The following is a 20973-nucleotide window of genomic DNA, read 5'->3' on the forward strand; positions in this document are numbered from 1 at the left end:
TAGTCTAGTCTATAGTCTAGTCTATAGTCTAGTCTATAGTTTAGTCTATAGTCTAGTCTATAGTCTAGTCTATAGTCTAGTCTATAGTCTAGTCTATAGTCTAGTCAACTATCTGATCTGTTGTCGAGTTTATTGTCTAGTATATAGTTTAGTTTATTGTCTGTACTATAGTCTAATCTGCAGTCTAGTCTTTAATCTAGTCCATAGTCTGCACTATAGTCAAGTCTATGGTATGGATTATAGCGTTGACAATAGTGTGGACTTTAGAATGAACCATCTGTAGTCAGACTGTTTTCTAGTCTAGACTATAGTCAGAACTATAGTCTGTTGTAAAGTTTATACTCTTGTATATTGTCTAGTCTACGGTCCTTATACTAGTTCTTAACTTATAATCTGTATATAGCCTTTAGTTTGGATAATAATATAGTTTCCAGACTAAACTATACTCTGGACGGTTATTTGGTCTATATTTCATATATAGAATCATAACTCTATTCTAGAAAACGCTTAACGTTTTTTGCGTTTATTTTTCTCAATAATTGGCATCACTTAAGAGTCTTTTTTTCTTTCAGCACATGTATACGAACTGTATTTCTCTATATGGCGAACATGAACATTTTCAATTGATTAAGAGATTTTGAAATTAGTTTGAAATTATCTCATTCAAGTGACCCTTTCTTTACCCACTTATCCACCAAACAAATCTCAACTACCCTTTAAATTAATTGATCCAAATTTTACCAAATTTTTTAACTTTTAATACTAAATACAATAAAATACTCACTTCTAAGGTTTCTCGGTAATAAAAAATCGTTTGCTCTAGTATAAAAGAAGATTAAAATTTAAATTGTAGAATTGTATAAACAATTTTTGTTTTTCAAATAATTTGCATTAAATTCGTTTCAATTGAATCAATTAATTGAAATACACATACAACACACAATTCTTCCCGTACTATTTATTTTTTATTTATTTAATCACTTTTACTTTAATCAAAATGTTCCTGTTTATACTGGTACAGCAACCGCCGCTAATGTTCCCGATGATTAGACTCGAATGCTCAACGTTTAATGGTCAACTGAATGAATGAATACAAGTGCGATGCATTTGAATTGTATATGAAGGGGTTGAGAAAATTGAAAAACTAAGGAAAACAAAAATGAATAAATGAAAAATGCAAGAGGGTGTTATAGCATCAGGTGGGAATGATGGCCCGAGGGGATATGTATATGTAGAGTAGGAGGAACACAAGTGTCACTTACACTAAGAGTTTAAAATTAATTGAAAGGGCAGAAATGAGCATAAAACGTTGTCAATAGCCAAGTAGAGATTCCCCATGTAATTTACAAGTTTGAATAAAAAGAGGTGGTCGATGTTTCTCTTTTTGTGGTCAGTTGATGATTTATATAGTTTATACGGCATCTTGTTGTTCCGGCTTTTTGTTGTAGTTTTGTTGTTTTTTTTTTGTTTTTATGGCGAATTTTCTGTTTTTATTTGTACTTTCTAAACATTAAAGTGATTTTGCTAAGAAATATTTAAGGAAGATGTGCAGCAAGATCTGAACTAGAACTGAACTAGAACTGAACTAGAACTGAACTAGAACTGAACTAGAACTGAACTAGAACTGAACTAGAACTGAACTAGAACTGAACTAGAACTGAACTAGAACTGAACTAGAACTGAACTAGAACTGAACTAGAACTGAACTAGAACTGAACTAGAACAAGAACTGAACTAGAACTGAACTAGAACTGAACTAGAACTGAACTGGAACTGAACTAGAACTGAACTAGAAATGAACTAGAACTGAACTAGAACTAACCTAGAACTGAACTAGAACAAAACTAGAACTGAACTCAAACTGAACTAGAACTGAACTAGTACTGAACTAGAATTGAACTACATAGAACTAGAACTGAACTAGAATTGAACTACATAGAACTATAACCGAACAAGTACTAGTAATGTTTACAATATTTATTATTACAAATTATCTTTTTAGCTTCCAACATATCCACACGTAGTACACCTTGCCCCAAAGGCAAGGAAATGCACGAAACAAATTTACGCAAAATGATTTCAACGGCTGGAGATCACAATAAAATGGAAAAATTGGATTTTGACAAAAAATCACAACTGAATAATTTACCACAAGAAATCGAAAAAACTAAGGAACTACCTGGAGAAACTGTTAATGATAAATGTAAATATTTTAGTAAATTCACTAATGCCTTTAAAAAATCTTAATTGGTTTACTATCTCTGCCAGCAGCAGAATCAATTAGTGAATTCAAGACCAAAATAAATATCTATATGGACCAATGGTTTTCTCCTTTTAAAAAGGAGTTAAATGTCTGTGATAAAAACAATTTACAGGATATAGAAAAGTTTAAAGAGAAATTGGAAGAGTTGCAGGTATGAATGAGCTTTGCAGGATTTATAATATGACAAATGTACTTAAATGCTTTTTAGATCCTGCAAGCCAATGATATATTATCCTTAATAGATGATTTGTCTGCTGTTACTAAGCAAAACTGTGATGTGGAAATGGTTAATTTGAAACGCAAGCTAGAGGTAGGATTTCTTGGGGATTTTTTTTTTTAACTTGAAAGAAATTATTATGTTATGTTTAGGAAAGTAATAAAGCTTTGAGGAATTTGGAGGAAAAGTATAAAGATTTGAGCAGCCGATATGAAGAAGAAGTTGGCAAATGGGAGAGGGAATTAGAGGAAAAGAGAAAATTAGATTTGGGAGAAATAAAAGAGCTGCAAAAGAAGTTAAAAATGCAGGAAAAGCAAACGAAAGCTACTTTGCAAACTGTGGAAAAGGAAAAAGAACATTTACTAGCGGAGAAAACCTCACTGCAGGAAGATCTAAATGCTTGTAGGGAAAGGTAAGTTTGAAATCCAAAATGGCGGATAGCTAGTACTTAATTGGACTTTCTATCAATTATAAAGCGTAAGCAATACAAATGCCAAACTGCAAACTATGGAACAGCAATTGAATCATTTGAAAAGGGAATTAAAAACAAAAGCGGAAACAATTAAGAAACTTGAAAACGATTTAGAGTCTAAAAAGAAATTGGAAATAAATTTTAAAGAAATGTCTTCGAAACTGGAAGAACTAGAAGCTAAAGTTAGAAGTAAATCACACAACGAATGTGTGGAGCATTTAAAACAAATTTCGGAACTTACAAACAAAATTAATTGCTTAGAATCTGAAAGAGAAGCCAAGTTAGGAGAAAAAGATAAACTGGAGCAGGTTAGAGAAACCTTTAACTAAAATTTGGAATCACTTTTTTAAACATAAGTTTTCTTTATAATTAAGGAACTTCATGATCTGAGAAATGTTAATGAAAAACTTCAGCAAACCGAGCTTAAGTTGCGGTAAGTTTTATTCAAAACAAAATTATTTCATTAAAATTATATATGGCCCAACCCTTTTAGAGATCTACAAAAGGAATATGAGGCCAAAGACAAAGACAATTCTGAGTTGGTGCCCGATTACTCTAAAGAAGTACAGCTAGAGGTATAATACAAATCTACAGAAAATTTTCAATTCAAAATGCAATTTAATAAATCTTTACAGTTCGCCAAATTTCGTCAATCCGAAATGGAGAAGCGTCGTGAGATTGATAAACTTAAAGTAGAACTGTCCAAAGCTCAATTTAATATGTGCCAGCTGGAGCAGCAAATCCAACGTGATCAACAATTGCTGGAAGTGCGCAGTGATCTTATCAATTCTTTGCAGTCGAATGAAAAGACTCATCGTATACACATGGAGGAATTATTCGCCCAAGTGGGAGAGAAGAATACCACCATTAATGAGGTGATCTATAGAGGTAATTTTTCTTATTTTACCGTTCTTAATTTGTGCACTCTTTCCATGCTCCTTAGCTAAATCGTGAACTGCAAGCTAAATCTGAAGAGTTTCGCAATTTATTTACCAACTTAAGTGCTAAACAAATGGAAGTGGCAAATCAGGAGCATATTATCAAACTCTTAGAGGAGAGCAATGAACGCAGTCAAATGTTGCGTGTCAAACAGGAGGAGAAAATAGGTCGCATGGAGGAGGAGTTGACACATCTTAAACAGACCATGTAAGTTAATTAAAGAATAGATTAAAGATAGATTAAAGTTGACAAAGTTTAAGGAAGACGAAGAGACCTGGCTCTAGCGGTCGCAAATATAAGTGATCACAGATTTTCATTGTTTAAGCCCTAGCTCATCTAGTTTAGCCAGAAAATGCACTTTTATGTTTTCACCCGAAAATCGAGTTTTAGTAGGAAATATAAGTGATCAGAGATTTTCATTGTTTAAGCTCTAGCTCCTCTAGTTTAGCCAGAAAATGCACTTTTATGTTTTCACCCAAAAATCGAGTTTTAGTAGGAAATATAAGTGATCGCAGATTTTCATTGTTTAAGCTCTAGCGCCTCTAGTTTAGCCAGATAATGCACTTTTATGTTTTCACTCAAAAATTGAGATTTGGTAGGAAATAGAAGTGATCACAGATTTTCATTGTTTAAGCTCTAGCGAATTTAGTTTAGCCAGAAAATGCACTTTTGTGTTTTCACTCAAAAATCGAGTTTTTGTAGGAAATATAAGTGATCACAGATTTTCATAGTTTAAGCTCTAGCGCCTGCAGTTTAGCCAGAAAATGCACATTTATGTTTTCACTCAAAAATCGAGTTTTTGTAGGAAATTTAAGTGATCACAGATTTTCATTGTTTAAGCTCTAGCTCCTCTAGTTTAGCCAGAAAATGCACTTTTATGTTTTCACTCAAAAATCGAGTTTTTGTAGAAAATACAAGTGGTCACAGATTTTCATTGTTTAAGCTCTAGCTCCTCTAGTTTAGCCAGAAAATGCACTTTTATGTTTTCACTCAAAAATCGAATTTTGGTAAGAAATTTAAGTGATCACAGATTTTCATTGTTTAAGCTCTAGCTCCTCTAGTTTAGCCAGAAAATGCACTTTTATGTTTTCACTCAAAAATCGAGTTTTAGTAGGAAATTTAAGTGATCACAGATTTTCATCCTTATGGTCCTAGCTCCTCTTGTTTAGCCAGAAAATGCACTTTTATGTTTCCACTCAAAAATCGAGTTTTAGTAGGAAATAAGCTCTAGCGCCTCTAGTTTAGCCAGAAATGCACTTTTATGTTTTCACTCAAAAATCGAGTTTTGATAGGAAATATAAGTGATCACAGATTTTCATTGTTTAAGTCCTAGCGCCTCTAGTTTAGCCAGAAAATGCAATTTTATGTTTCCACTCAAAAATCGAGTTTTGGTAGGAAATTTAAGTGATCACAAATTTTTATTGTTTAAGCTCTAGCTCCTCTAGTTTAGCCAGAAAATGCACTTTTATGTTTTCACTCAAAAATCGATTTTTTGTAGGAAATTTAAGTGATCACAGATTTTCATTGTTTAAGCTCTAGTCCCTCTAGTTTAGCCAGAAAATGCACTTTTATGTTTCCACTCAAATTACTTGGAAAATAATAAAATTTGTATTATTTTTTAGCAAAATTTATCAACAACATTGTCAGAATGCCTTTCTTATGCCCTATTAACACAAAATTACTGACAAAAGCTTTTTTTCAACGGAAAACTTTGTTTTTGCATTTAAACTAAATTTGAAATTAAGAATAAATTCATTTAACAAAACAAGTAAGCTTTTAAAATGAAATACTTAAAAAACCAATGCTTTAATTGAAAGTTTTATGCAGCAAAGTTTTCCGTTATTTCTTTAGTAGAGCTTTGCTTTTGCACAAGCATAAAGCTTTCAAAAAAGTTTTGTTGAATTTGTGGAATGAAAATTTATTGTTTTTCCTATATTGCAGCGCCATTTATCAAACGAATATTTTGTCAGGCAAAAGTGCTAAACATTTACTCTTCTCCCCCGTTTTACCGCCCAGTAATGTGGATTATAATGAAAATTTTTATTATTATGCAAGTCAACGTAAAAGAAAACGTCAAGTTGATATAAATGTAAAGAAATATGAAACTTGATGAAAAATTTCAAATGTTTTTTTGTAAATTGTAATGTTTGTTGTGATATTGTTTTCTTATCAATTGGTGGGAAATTATAATTGAAAAACAAAATTTAATAAATTTATTTTATGAATTTTGTTGAAGTATTTAAATATTTATAAGAAATATTAACGTTTTGCCGTACATAATATCTTGCAGCTCGTTTTTCGCCACGAACTGTATGCTTTTTATGTACTCATTTAAATGTGTGTATTTGTTATGAAAAGGGCTTAATTAATCTGTCTTTATTTTGTGTAGACTACATTGATTTAAAATTATTCAGACAAACTAGAGCAGGGCCACATTGGAAATTTAGTAGGAACAACAATTAAGAACATTATAAAAAGATGTACAAGTTTTATAACATTTTTAGTCTAGTTAACATAGTCTAGTCTATAGTCTAGTCTATATTCTAGTCTATAGTCTAGTCTATAGTCTAGTCTATAGTCTAGTCTATAGTCTAGTCTATAGTCTAGTCTATAGTCTAGTCTATAGTCTAGTCTATAGTCTAGTCTATAGTCTAGTCTATAGCCTAGTCTATAGTCTAGACTATAGTCTATTCTATAGTCTAGTCTATAGTCTAGTCTATAGTCTTGTCTATAGTCTTGTCTATAGTCTAGTCTATAGTTAGGGTAATGAAAAGCTTTTTCAATTTAAATAAAATATTTTGACTCTCTCTAATTTTGTTTACATAAAGCTCCTTTAATTGATATTACTACTTTGCCCTTTATTTATTGCTCTCTCACCTTTACACTTTCTCAATTCAATTCATAATTTTTACTCATTAAGATGTTGTTTTTGTTGTTATTAATCGATCAACTTGATTTTTTGGCACTTTTGCTTTTAATTTTATTCTTAAGCAATTAGTTTAAGACAGCATTCCTTTTAAGACGGTTCGGTAAACGAAAAATGTCGCGAGTGATTAATAGTTTAATAAATAAGTGTAATAAAAAAGCAAAATCATAATTAAAAGTGTCAGTTTTTAAATCATTGAAATTAAAAAAAAATATTTTAAATCAAATTAAAGTTTATGTTTATTATAATTTTCTTTTTGTTAGTATAAATAAAATTTCAAATTTCTTTAAAAAAGAAAAATCCAAAATATTAAAGTGCATTAAATAGTGTTTTCAATAAAATTTCTTAAAATTAAAAAATATTTTTTAAAAAAAGTAATTTTTAAAAAAAAAGTAAAATTCTATATCAAAAATATAAGTGCGTAATTAAAATGCAGCAGCAGCACTGCATTTTCTCTGTCCCTTCTTTTTTTGTTATGTTTTACAAAATTCTTTGCTTTGCGTCGCGTCTCGTTCGTTGTTGGTGTTCATGCTGTAAAAAATAACTCGTATCACTGTGCCTGTCCGAACAGGATCAATTGCAAAAGCAACAAAACAAGAAAATAACAGTAAAATTCGTATGGTATGTAAATGCAATTGTTTGTTTTTTTTATTGAAACGAAGAGTAGAAATTATGAAATAATTCAAAAATGAAATATTAAGAGAAACCTGGCATTGAAAAAACACTAGTTACTAGGCTATTGTTGAGTCTGTTATGTTATCTTCTAGTCTAGTCTATAGTCTAGTCTATAGTATAGTCTAGTCTATAGTATAGTCTAGTCTGTAGTATAGTCTAGTCTAGTCTATAGTATAGTCTAGTCTGTAGTATAGTCTAGTCTGTAGTATAGTCTAGTCTGTAGTATAGTCTAGTCTGTAGTATAGTCTAGTCTGTAGTATAGTCTAGTCTGTAGTATAGTCTAGTCTATAGTATAGTCAAGTCTATAGTATAGTCTAGTCTATAGTCTAGTCTATAGTCTAGTCTATAGTCTAGTCTATAGTCTAGTCTATAGTCTAGTCTATAGTCTAGTCTATAGTCTAGTCTATAGTCTAGTCTATAGTCTGATCTGTATTCTGGTCTAATCTAGTCTATTGTTTTTATATTCGCCCTATAATTCTTTCATTTCTATATATACTATCATCTACAGTCTCATATATAAACTCGTCTATGATGTTTAGTTATTAATTAATACATAATCAATATTTACATACATACATATGTATATACAAAATTTACTATTTTATTTTTTTATAAACTAATACTTCTATGTACTGTATGATCATTGATCAATAAGCGTAAAATTTTTAGCATCAGGCATTCAGTTATGTGGAAAATATTTCTAGACAATAATTGTAACCGATAATAAATTGAATTTGTTTATAGTGAAAAACAACCCTACATTAGTTACACAACGACTTATTTTACAACAAATCCATGTGCAGACACACCCACTTAAGAAAATAGGCGTGTTATCTACTTTTATAAATACATATATAAATATAACTGAACTTTTTACATGGTCACCTTAACTAGCTTATCTCTTAGAAAAGCTGATAAATCATTATAAAAAGAAAACACCTACAAAGTTTATAACCTTGGAATACTGCTAAAGAAGTTTAAGAAGATAAATATTAAATTGTTTTGAAGATTTCCTAATTACTTTAAAAATAAAGTGATAAAAAAATATAAAACTATAAGGGGGTTTAGATACAATTAAGATAACGTAGCTTTACAATTAGTATGAGAAATTTCCAAAGAAAATTCTTTATAGAAAAAAGATAGGACAGATTTTTTAAACTTAGACAAATTAACACAATTCGCCCAGTGGCAAGTTAATAAAAATAGATCTAAAATCTAGACTATAACCTTTTAAATGAACCATTTAACCTTCCTCATAGTTTTATGTATAATCTAGTCTTCGGCTATAAAATTGCCGAAGTTCTAGTGAAGTCTATATCTTTAAACTTGTCAATAGTGTCGTTTGTCAACTCGTCTATAGTGCTTTCTTTAAACTCGTCTACAGCGTCGTCTATAAACTTGTCCATAAACTTTTCTATAGTGCCGTCTATAGTACTTTCTATAAATAAGTCTAAAATGTAATCTTTAAAGACTCTACAGTGTCGACTATGAACTTATAATGTAGTCTGTGAACTCGTCTATAGTGAAGTTAGTTAGTTGGTTAGTTAGTTAGTTAGTTAGTTAGGTTAGTAATTAGTGTCTATAGAGTAGTCTATAGTCTAGTCTACAGTCTATAGTCTAGACTATAGTTTAGTCTATAGTCTAGTCTATAGTCTAGACTACAGTCTAGTCTATAGTCTAGACTATAGTCTAATCTATAGTCTAGACTATAGTCTAATCTATAGTCTAGACTATAGTCTAATCTATAGTCTAGACTATAGTTTAGTCTATAGTTTAGTCTATAGTGTATAGTCTAGTCTATCGTATAGTCTATAGTCTAGACTATAGTTTAGTCTATAGTCTAGACTATAGTTTAGTCTATAGTCTAGTCTAGTCTATAGTCTAGACTATAGTTTAGTCTATAGTCTAGTCTATAGTCCAGTCTATAGTCTAGTCTATAGTCTATTCTAATCTTTGGTCTAGTCTATAGTCTAGTCTATAGTCTAGTCTATAGTCTAGTCTATAGTCTAGTCTATAGTCTAGTCTATAGTCTAGTCTATAGTCTAGTCTATAGTCTAGTCTATAGTCTAGTCTATGGTCTAGTCTATAGTCTAGTCTATAGTCTAGTCTATGGTCTAGTCTATAGTCTAGTCTATAGTCTAGTCTAGTCTATAGTCTAGTCTATAGTCTGGCCTATAGTCTAGTCTATAGTCCAGTCTATAGTCTAGTCTATAGTCTAGTCTATAACTAGTTAGTTAGTTAGATAGTTAGTTATGGCCTTTAGTTAGGTTAGTAATTAGTGTTGTAGTATGGTGGAACGGAGATGGAGGATTCGATTCTCAACTGCGGCTCTGGGTAATTGGTGACAATAGGCCCGATAGAGACCTCCTCTAAAACTAAGTACTTACTTAGTGACTTAACATAAACATTATGTTAATATTTATGAAAATATTCAATAAAAATTTCTATAATTTAATACCTAAAAATCACGTTTTTTTAATCTATCTTAATATTTGACATTATAATTCATGAAATACTAATGAATCAGAATTGCAACGAATATGATGTACAACTTTTAATGGAACTAACAACACCTTACTATATCATGCCATCGATTTTTAACATCCAAGCAGACGTTAATGTGACATCATTCAAATCCCATAACATGTTTTTTTTTTCATTTGAACCCTTAAATCTATTTTAATAACTGTCTATAAATTGTCTATTTTATTTATATATTTATAGTACATAATTTTGTTAATTGTATGCATATAGTATAAATGAGTATATAAAATTTCATATCTATGTACTATAACCGATGTTGTTGTTGCTGTTGATCAGATATATTTTTTTTATATGTATGTCTAGTAGATAGATTAAACCCAAATCAGAGCAGTGTACTGATTCTATGTATAAGTAGCTGTGATTTGTTTTCTTTTTTATTTTTTCTGTTTTAATGAAAAGACAATTAAAATATCTGGTTAAACATAACAGCACAGCTTATCAATCTCTCAGTTGATCAGGTCTTGTCATGACAAACGGTTAAACTTTTGAAATAACTTGAGAAAAAAATTGGATAAAAGGCGGACAAATGAAAATTATGGATAAAGTTTTAAGTGGATAAAAGTATACGAAAAAAGGATTTGAATAAAACTTACAATAAATTAAAAAAAAATATTTAAAAATATAAAAATATCCTGCGAAAAAGGATTTTAAAAGAAAATTAACTAAAAGTTTTTTAAATGAAAAATTAACAAGAAAGTTTAAAAGTAAAAAATAAATTAAAATAATTAAAAAAAAAACAAAAAAGTTATAAAAGTAAAATTTAATTTTGTATTAAAAAGAAAATTTCTTAAAAATAATAAAATTTTAATATAAATTCTAAGTTTTTAAACTAAAGGCATAAATTTAAATAGTTTCTTTCCTTTTCTCACATTTTTATGGTCGAATTCATTCTTAACTTTCATTGGATATTTGTCAAGCTTTTAAGATTTAGTGTTTTGTTTTCTCCAACGAAAAGAAAGTGTTTTTCAAATAAATGATAAGATTATCACAAATTATTATTTATCTTAATAAAATTTAAATTTTATCTCATTAAATAAAGATTTGTTTAAATATTTAATTAATGCTACTTTGTAGTTATTCTTATTGCATTATAATCTTTTCAAACAAGTGTTTATCTTAAAAAAAAAGATTTTGAAATGGAATATATGTATTTAAACTTTCAAATTTGTTTTGAGATTAAAAAAGTTCAAAAACCTTTAAAAATATTTTAGTACAATTCTAGTTTAATTCTAGCTCAATTTTAGTTCAGTTCTATACCTGTTTTAGTTCAGTTCTAGTTAAGTTCTAGTTCAGTTCTAGTTCAGTTCTAGTTCAGTTCTAGTTCAGTTCTAGTTCAGTTCTAGTTCAGTTCTAGTTCAGTTCTAGTTCAGTTCTAGTTCAGTTCTAGTTCAGTTCTAGTTCAGTTCTAGTTCAGTTCTAGTTCAGTTCTAGTTCAGTTCTAGTTCAGTTCTAGTTCAGTTCTAGATCAGTTCTAGTTCAGTTCTAGTTCAGTTCTAGTTCAGTTCTAGTTTAGTGCACATGTAATTATATTTTATGATTACACTAGTTAGTTCTCTTATCAGTTATAGGAAATTTCAAATGTGGTTCTTAAACCTAAACTTTTTCCTTAAAAAAATTCCTCATAATTTTTTTTTTGTTAGGAATCATTAAGCATGGCATTATGTATTTGATCAATAACAAAAAAAAAACATATAAAATCTTTTTTACAAAGACTTTTATTTGATTATTGTTTTATATTTTTATAAAAAGTAAAAAAAAATTAACGCGCTTATCAATAATAATAAAAAGTGCAAAAAATATCTAGACATTTGAAAATAAATGGTCAATGGAAGGGAATTAATATACAGAGCGCGAATGTCAATAACATAAAAGCAAAAAAAAAAAAATAGAAAACAAATCTGTAAATAACAGGGATGGAAAATGGAGATTTTCTTACAAAATCATATAAAAAATGTTAGTAAAATTTGTGTAAAAAGTCCGAATTTTAAAAACGTTTATTTAGATTTAAATAGAAACTGGTGAGGCACTGAAAGATAACAGGGTGTATGAATAGGATAACTTAATGAAATTTGATTGAAGTTTGATTTTCATGAAAAATAAACAGTACTGATATATCCATCCCTGTTATCTTCACATACATAATTCATTCACAGTTGCAAGCGATTGTCTTTCTTTCGGTTTAGATGTTTTTTTCTCTCGTCTTTTAAATATTGATTTGCATAGTTAAGCGCCATAAAAATGTTGAGATAATGCAAGTGGAAAGAAATTAATAATAAAATAATTAATAAAAACGTTCAGATGAAGGTTTTACAGGGGATCCAAAAATTTATACATACATACCAGAGATAGACTTGACTAATGAATAGACTATAATCTTGACTATAGACTTGAATATACTCTAGAATAGACTATTGAATAGACAAGATTATAGACTATGCTAAAAACTATGCTATAGACTAGACTATAGACTTGACTATAGACTAGACTATAGACTAGACTATAGACTAGACAAGATTATAGACTATGCTAAAAACTATGCTATAGACTAGACTATAGACTAGACTATAGACTAGACTATAGACTAGACTATAGACTAGACTATAGACTAGACTATAGACTAGATTATAGACTAGACTATAGACTAGATTTGTGTAAAAAGTCCGAATTTTAAAAACGTTTATTTAGATTTAAATAGAAACTGGTGAGGCACTGAAAGATAACAGGGTGTATGAATAGGATAACTTAATGAAATTTGATTGAAGTTTGATTTTCATGAAAAATAAACAGTACTGATATATCCATCCCTGTTATCTTCACATACATAATTCATTCACAGTTGCAAGCGATTGTCTTTCTTTCGGTTTAGATTTTTTTTTCTCTGTCTTTTAAATATTGATTTGCATAGTTTAAGCGCCATAAAAATGTTGAGATAATGCAAGTGGAAAGAAATTAATAATAAAATAATTAATAAAAACGTTCAGATGAAGGTTTTACAGGGGATCCAAAAATTTATACATACATACCAGAGATAGACTTGACTAATGAATAGACTATAATCTTGACTATAGACTTGAATATACTCTAGAATAGACTATTGAATAGACAAGATTATAGACTATGCTAAAAACTATGCTATAGACTAGACTATAGACTTGACTATAGACTAGACTATAGACTAGACTATAGACTAGACAAGATTATAGACTATGCTAAAAACTATGCTATAGACTAGACTATAGACTAGACTATAGACTAGACTATAGACTAGACTATAGACTAGACTATAGACTAGACTATAGACTAGATTATAGACTAGACTATAGACTAGACTATAGACTAGACTATAAACTAGACTATAAACTAGACTATAGACTAGACTATAGACTAGACTATAGACTAGACTATAGACTAGACTATAGACTAGACTATAGACTAGACTATAGACTAGACTATAGACTAGACTATAGACTAGACTATAGACTAGACTATATAGACTAGACTATAGACTAGACTATAGACTACTATATAGACTAGACTATATAGACTAGACTATAGACTAGACTATAGACTAGACTATAGACTAGACTATAGACTAGACTATAGACTAGACTATAGACTAGACTATAGACTAGACTATAGACTAGACTATAGACTAGACTATAGACTAGAATAGACTATAGACTAGACTATAGACTAGACTATAGACTAGACTATAGACTAGACTATAGACTAGACTATAGACTAGACTATAGACTAGACTATAGACTAGACTATAGACTAGACTATAGACTAGACTATAGACTAGACTATAGACTAGACTATAGACTAGACTATAGACTAGACTATAGACTAGACTATAGACTAGACTATAGACTAGACTATAGACTATAGACTAGACTATAGACTAGACTATAGACTAGACTATAGACTAGACTATAGACTAGACTATAGACTAGACTATAGACTAGACTATAGACTAGACTATAGACTAGACTATAGACTAGACTATAGACTAGACTATAGACTAGACTATAGACTAGACTATAGACTAGACTATAGACTAGACTATAGACTAGACTATAGACTAGACTATAGACTAGACTATAGACTAGACTATAGACTAGACTATAGACTAGACTATAGACTAGACTATAGACTAGACTATAGACTAGACTATAGACTAGACTATAGACTAGACTATAGACTAGACTATAGACTAGACTATAGACTAGACTATAGACTAGACTATAGACTAGACTATAGACTAGACTATAGACTAGACTATAGACTAGACTATAGACTAGACTATAGACTAGACTATAGACTAGACTATAGACTAGACTATAGACTAGACTATAGACTAGACTATAGACTAGACTATAGACTAGACTATAGACTAGACTATAGACTAGACTATAGACTAGACTATAGACTAGACTATAGACTAGACTAGACTATAGACTAGACTAGACTAGACTATAGACTAGACTAGACTATAGACTAGACTAGACTATAGACTAGACTAGAGAAGACTATAGACTAGACTAGACTATAGACTAGACTAGACTATAGACTAGACTATAGACTATAGACTATAGACTATAGACTAGACTATAGACTATACTATAGACTAGACTATAGACTATAGACTATAGACTAGACTATAGACTAGACTAGACTATAGACTAGACTAGACTATAGACTAGACTATAGACTAGACTATAGACTAGACTATAGACTAGACTATAGACTAGACTATAGACTAGACTAGACTATAGACTAGACTAGACTATAGACTAGACTATAGACTAGACTATAGACTAGACTATAGACTAGACTATAGACTAGACTATAGACTAGACTATAGACTAGACTATAGACTAGACTATAGACTAGACTATAGACTAGACTATAGACTAGACTATAGACTAGACTATAGACTAGACTATAGACTAGACTATAGACTAGACTATAGACTAGACTATAGACTAGACTATAGACTAGACTATAGACTAGACTATAGACTAGACTATAGACTAGACTATAGACTAGACTATAGACTAGACTATAGACTAGACTATAGACTAGACTATAGACTAGACTATAGACTAGACTATAGACTAGACTATAGACTAGACTATAGACTAGACTATAGACTAGACTATAGACTAGACTATAGACTAGACTATAGACTAGACTATAGACTAGACTATAGACTAGACTATAGACTAGACTATAGACTAGACTATAGACTAGACTATAGACTAGACTATAGACTAGACTATAGACTAGACTATAGACTAGACTATAGACTAGACTATAGACTAGACTATAGACTAGACTATAGACTAGACTATAGACTAGACTATAGACTAGACTATAGACTAGACTATAGACTAGACTATAGACTAGACTATAGACTAGACTATAGACTAGACTATAGACTAGACTATAGACTAGACTATAGACTAGACTATAGACTAGACTATAGACTAGACTATAGACTAGACTATAGACTAGACTATAGACTAGACTATAGACTAGACTATAGACTAGACTATAGACTAGACTATAGACTAGACTATAGACTAGACTATAGACTAGACTATAGACTAGACTATAGACTAGACTATAGACTAGACTATAGACTAGACTATAGACTAGACTATAGACTAGACTATAGACTAGACTATAGACTAGACTATAGACTAGACTATAGACTAGACTATAGACTAGACTATAGACTAGACTATAGACTAGACTATAGACTAGACTATAGACTAGACTATAGACTAGACTATAGACTAGACTATAGACTAGACTATAGACTAGACTATAGACTAGACTATAGACTAGACTATAGACTAGACTATAGACTAGACTATAGACTAGACTATAGACTAGACTATAGACTAGACTATAGACTAGACTATAGACTAGACTATAGACTAGACTATAGACTAGACTATAGACTAGACTATAGACTAGACTATAGACAAGACTATAGACTAGACTATAGACTAGACTATAGACTAGACTATAGACTAGACTATAGACTAGACTATAGACTAGACTATAGACTAGATTATAGACTAGACTATAGACTAGACTATAGACTAGACTATAGAGTAGAATATAGGCTAGACTATAGACTAGAATATAGGCTAGACTATAGGCTAGATTATAGACTAGTTGATAGACTATACTTTAGACTAGACTATAGACTGGACTATATAGTCTAGAATTTTTCTAAAATTTTCCCATAAAAATAGAGTTCAATCGTTTTTTAACAAATACTTATGAATTATTTCAATTAGAGTTTTACTTGAACCTTGATCTATTATCTGTTTAAAAAATAAAAAAAAAACTTTAATCAGTTCAACATGGATGCACAATACGATAAATTATCACAACAACAAATAAATATTTTACAAATTGAAAAGGACTCACAGCAAAAACAAAGTATTACCTATAGCAAAGATATGGCTTTGGTAAGTCGAAACTGTTTCTTTTTTTATTCTCAAATCAAGTTTCTATTAATTAAATTGTTTGTTTGTGTGGGAAACAGCTTTCAGTTTCTAGTTCCAACAGTGACAGCAGTTCCGAAGTGGGTCGTGAGAAATGGGGCAAAGAAATTGAGTTTTTATTTTCCTGCATTGCTTTATCGGTGGGACTGGGCAATGTATGGCGTTTTCCCTTTATAGCTTTGGCCAATGGGGGAGGTGCTTTTGTTATACCTTATATAATAGTATTATTACTAATTGGACGTCCAGTTTACTATATGGAGGTAATTATAGGACAATTTTCCAGTAGGGGCTGTATCAAGGCCTTTGATATGGTGCCTTTAATGAAGGGTAAGATTAAAACTGAAGAAAAAAGACTTAATATTAACCGATTTTTATTTTTCAAGGTATAGCCTATGGTCAAGTTTATGCCACAGCCTTGGCCACCACCTATTATGCCAGTATTATGGCCTTAACTTTAAAATACTTAATAGCTTCTTTATCGGATGTATTACCCTGGACCTATTGTCTAGCAGAATGGGGTTCTAGTTGTATAGCCACTTCTGAGTCCTTAGATCAGGGGACTAATGTTACGAACTCCAAACGCATTTCCTCGGCAGAGTTATTTTTCACTAAAACAGTTTTGCGTGAAAGTGAGAATATTGATGAGGGTTTGGGTTCTCCCAATTGGGACTTGGTGGTGTGTTTAATGTTTGCATGGCTATTTATAGCGGTAATTCTAGTCAAAGGCATTCGCAGCTCGGGTAAAGCCTCATACTTTTTGGCCATATTTCCTTATATTGTCATGTTCATTTTACTGGGAAGAGCTTTAACGTTGCCCGGTTCTTGGGATGGTATAGTGTACTTTTTGAAACCACAATGGAGTGAGTTATTAAATCCGAATGTAAGTGTTTTGATTTGTATATCAGATTCATATAAAATCTTTATAAATCTTTTATATTTCACTCAGGTTTGGTACAATGCCATCACACAAATGTTTTTCTCTTTGGCCATCTGTTTTGGTACATTGGTCATGTATGCTTCCTTTAATAATTTTCGCAAAAATGTTTATCGGTATGTACAACTACAACTACAAATTTCAAATTGTTCTCTGCAAATTATTATCTTCATTTTATTCTCTCTTCTAGTGACGTCATCATTATAACCAGTGTTGATTCAGTTACCTCTATCCTAGCCGGCTGTATTATTTTTGGTATTTTGGGAAATTTAGCATACGAAACGAAAACAACCGATATTGCCAATGTTGTTAAAGGAGGTGCTGGTTTGGCATTTATCTCTTATCCCGAGGCTATAGCCAAATTTAAATTTTTACCACAAGTTTTTGCCGTTTTATTCTTTATGATGCTTTTGGTCTTGGGTATGGGCAGTAATATTGGCATGGCTTCATGTGTCATTACGGTTATTAAGGATCGTTTTAATCATTTGCCTCATTGGTTCTTGTCGACGGCCATGGCAGTAGTGGGCTTTTTGTGTGGCATTGTTTATATGACTCCGGGGGGACAATTTGTTTTGAATATGGTGGATTTCTTTGGCTGTTCATTTATTGCTTTATTTTTGGCCATCGCTGAATTGATAGCAGTGGGATGGATTTATGGTGAGTCTGGGTTCTAGTTTTGCTCTAGTTTAGCTATAGTTATGTTCTAGTTGTGTTCCAGTTATTCGGCTCTAGTTTAGTTCTAGTTCAGTTCTAATTCAGTTCTAGTTCAGTTCTAGTTCAGTTCTAGTTCAGTTCTAGTTCAGTTCTAGTTCAGTTCTAGTTCAGTTCTAGTTCAGTTCTAGTTCAGTTCTAGTTCAGTTCTAGTTCAGTTCTAGTTCAGTTCTAGTTCAGTTCTAGTTCAGTTCTAGTTCAGTTCTAGTTCAGTTCTAGTTCAGTTCTAGTTCAGTTCTAGTTCAGTTCTAGTTCAGTTCTAGTTCAGTCTAGTTCAGTTCTAGTTCAGTTCTAGTTCAGTTCTAGTTCAGTTCTAGTTCAGTTCTAGTTCAGTTCTAGTTCAGTTCTAGTTCAGTTCTAGTTCAGTTCTAGTTCAGTTCTAGTTCAGTTCTAGTTCAGTTCTAGTTCAGTTCTAGTTCAGTTCTAGTTCAGTTCTAGTTCAGTTCTAGTTCAGTTCTAGTTCAGTTCTAGTTCAGTTCTAGTTCAGTTCTAGTTCAGTTCTAGTTCAGTTCTAGTTCAGTTCTAGTTCAGTTCTAGTTCAGTTCTAGTTCAGTTCTAGTTCAGTTCTAGTTCAGTTCTAGTTCAGTTCTAGTTCAGTTCTAGTTCAGTTCTAGTTCAGTTCTAGTTCAGTTCTAGTTCAGTTCTAGTTCAGTTCTAGTTCAGTTCTAGTTCAGTTCTAGTTCAGTTCTAGTTCAGTTCTAGTTCAGTTCTAGTTCAGTTCTAGTTCAGTTCTAGTTCAGTTCTAGTTCAGTTCTAGTTCAGTTCTAGTTCAGTTCTAGTTCAGTTCTAGTTCAGTTCTAGTTCAGTTCTAGTTCAGTTCTAGTTCAGTTCTAGTTCAGTTCTAGTTCAGTTCTATTCTAGTTCTTAATCAATATCCCGTCATCTTTTAGGTGTCAAACGTCTCTGCCAGGACATCGAATTTATGCTGGGCGTTAAGACCAGTCTATATTGGCGTATTTGTTGGTCCATCATTACACCAGGTTTAATGTTTTTAGTGTTAATATATACCCTAATCACATTAGAACCTTTGCAATATAAAAATGTGGCATATCCCCAAATGGCATATAATTTGGCATGGATAATGTGGGCCATAGGAGTAGGTCAGCTGCCACTATGGGCTCTTTATACAATTTATCAACAAAAAGGAGAAACATTTAAGGAGGTGAACTAAATAATAAAGTCGTTTTTATTAAATAATTGTTATATATTTTTATTTGCAGAAATTCTCCAACTCTCTTAAACCCCGCTGCCATTGGGGCCCTTGAACCTAAACTATTAGAGGAATATTTAGCCTACAGAAAAGCACTGTTGCATGACTATGAAGATGAAGAGGAGACAAGTTTATGCTCGCGATTTATAAAAAATATTTTCCATTAATTATTTTAGTTAAAATTTTAGTTTAATTATTAGAAAAGTAATTAGTAATTATGATGTTATATATACAAAACTAAAATGTATCAAACAGAAGTATTATGTTATATTTTTCTAAGAAAATTTGTGTATTAACAATAAAATTTTTACAATAAAATAGTCCACAAATGGTTTTACTTACACTCTTCATTAGCTTGGACCTGTTTTAAAATATAAAAAACTTTTGTTTTTCTTTCATTTTATTTCATAAATTATTTGCTGGCTTAGTAAATTTCTAGTTTTTAAGCTTAATTTAGTTTGTTAATTTTTGATTTTTCTAAATTTATTTGATTTAAGTAAAAATTTCTATATCTTTTGTTAAGTTTAATACCTTGGTACTACCTTAATGATATTTATTTTATATATTTTTATTTAATTATTTATTAATTTTATTTCTTTTTTACTTGTATTGCCATTAAAATATAAATTGAGTTTATTTACTGAATTTATCGTTAATGCTTCAATTTGAAGTAAAACAAATTAATTAAAAACACAATCCACGAACGTATACTTTATATGGTATTCAAACGCATTACGTATACGCCTCGTCGTGTCTGAACTTTTAAATCACTAGCAGTAAACTTTTTTTGACAATTTATTTTTATTTTTTATTAACTAGAAATATTAAAAAAAATGTAAGCGTTTCTTTTTTATATTTTTGTTATCATAAATTTTGAAAATAAGTGCAGTTATTATTTATTAACTTTTATAATATTTGTATGTATTTTAAATTTAATTCTTAGCGCCATTATGTTCTTGTTTAGAAATTGTTTGTGTGTGTCTGTGTATTAGATTTGTAAGTGTGTTTTTGTTGTTTTTTAGTATCACAGCTTTATTTTTATATTATTAATAAGATTTTTAAAATTGTGTGAGATTATTTTATAAAATTTGTTAATGTTAAGTAAGAACAGTGGGTACCGCAAAGAAACTGGTCAAGAGCCGAAGTAGAACTGAAATATAACTAAACTAGAAATAAACAGAAATGAACTAGAGCTGAACTAGAACTGAACTAGAACTAGAACTGAACTAGAACTGAACTAGAACTGAACTAGAACTGAACTAGAACTGAACTAGAACTGAACTAGAACTGAACTAGAACTGAACTAGAACTGAACTAGAACTGAACTAGAACTGAACTAGAACTGAACTAGAACTGAACTAGAACTGAACTAGAACTGAACTAGAACTGAACTAGAACTGAACTAGAACTGAACTAGAACTGAACTAGAACTGAACTAGAACTGAACTAGAACTGAACTAACTGAACTAGAACTGAACTAGAACTGAACTAGAACTGAACGAACTGAACTAGAACTGAACTAGAACTGAACTAGAACTGAACTAGAACTGAACTA

General features: G+C 30.6%; 3 protein-coding genes across 4 annotated transcripts in view; 2 read left to right on the plus strand and 1 right to left on the minus strand.

Annotated features, from left to right (window-relative positions):
* Nucleotides 1-1054, minus strand: part of LOC111690132 (spondin-1) — a 6934-nt gene extending 5880 nt beyond the window's left edge. The window contains exons 1-2 of one of the 2 annotated variants that reach the window (XM_046953728.1): nucleotides 935-1054; nucleotides 785-819 (exon numbers count right to left, since the gene is read on the minus strand). The gene's annotated coding sequence lies outside the window, so the exon portion shown is untranslated. Of the gene's footprint in view, nucleotides 1-784 lie in introns of both variants that reach the window. The other variant, XM_023452587.2, reaches the window with a different exon arrangement.
* A 120-nt stretch (nucleotides 1055-1174) lies between these two features.
* LOC111690124 (nuclear matrix constituent protein 1) lies at nucleotides 1175-6117 on the plus strand. The gene is made up of 11 exons (XM_046955836.1): nucleotides 1175-1199; nucleotides 2003-2203; nucleotides 2269-2414; nucleotides 2472-2573; nucleotides 2633-2892; nucleotides 2957-3260; nucleotides 3327-3385; nucleotides 3446-3527; nucleotides 3588-3827; nucleotides 3896-4098; nucleotides 5833-6117. Exons 1-11 carry the CDS (start codon nucleotides 1175-1177, stop codon nucleotides 5999-6001), a joined length of 1791 nt encoding a protein of 596 aa, XP_046811792.1. The 3' UTR covers nucleotides 6002-6117.
* Nucleotides 6118-10749: 4632 nt separating this feature from the next.
* Nucleotides 10750-19641, plus strand: LOC111690137 (sodium-dependent nutrient amino acid transporter 1). The gene is given in 9 exon segments (XM_046953730.1): nucleotides 10750-10789; nucleotides 16354-16527; nucleotides 16605-16890; nucleotides 16947-17443; nucleotides 17510-17613; nucleotides 17688-18154; nucleotides 19099-19370; nucleotides 19429-19469; nucleotides 19471-19641. Coding segments are annotated over 8 exon segments (1890 nt in total). The 5' UTR covers nucleotides 10750-10789; nucleotides 16354-16419; the 3' UTR covers nucleotides 19586-19641.
* Nucleotides 19642-20973: the final 1332 nt, after the last annotated feature.

Source organism: Lucilia cuprina, chromosome 6 (assembly GCF_022045245.1).
Source record: "Lucilia cuprina isolate Lc7/37 chromosome 6, ASM2204524v1, whole genome shotgun sequence".
Classification (NCBI taxonomy): Eukaryota; Metazoa; Arthropoda; class Insecta; order Diptera; family Calliphoridae; genus Lucilia; species Lucilia cuprina.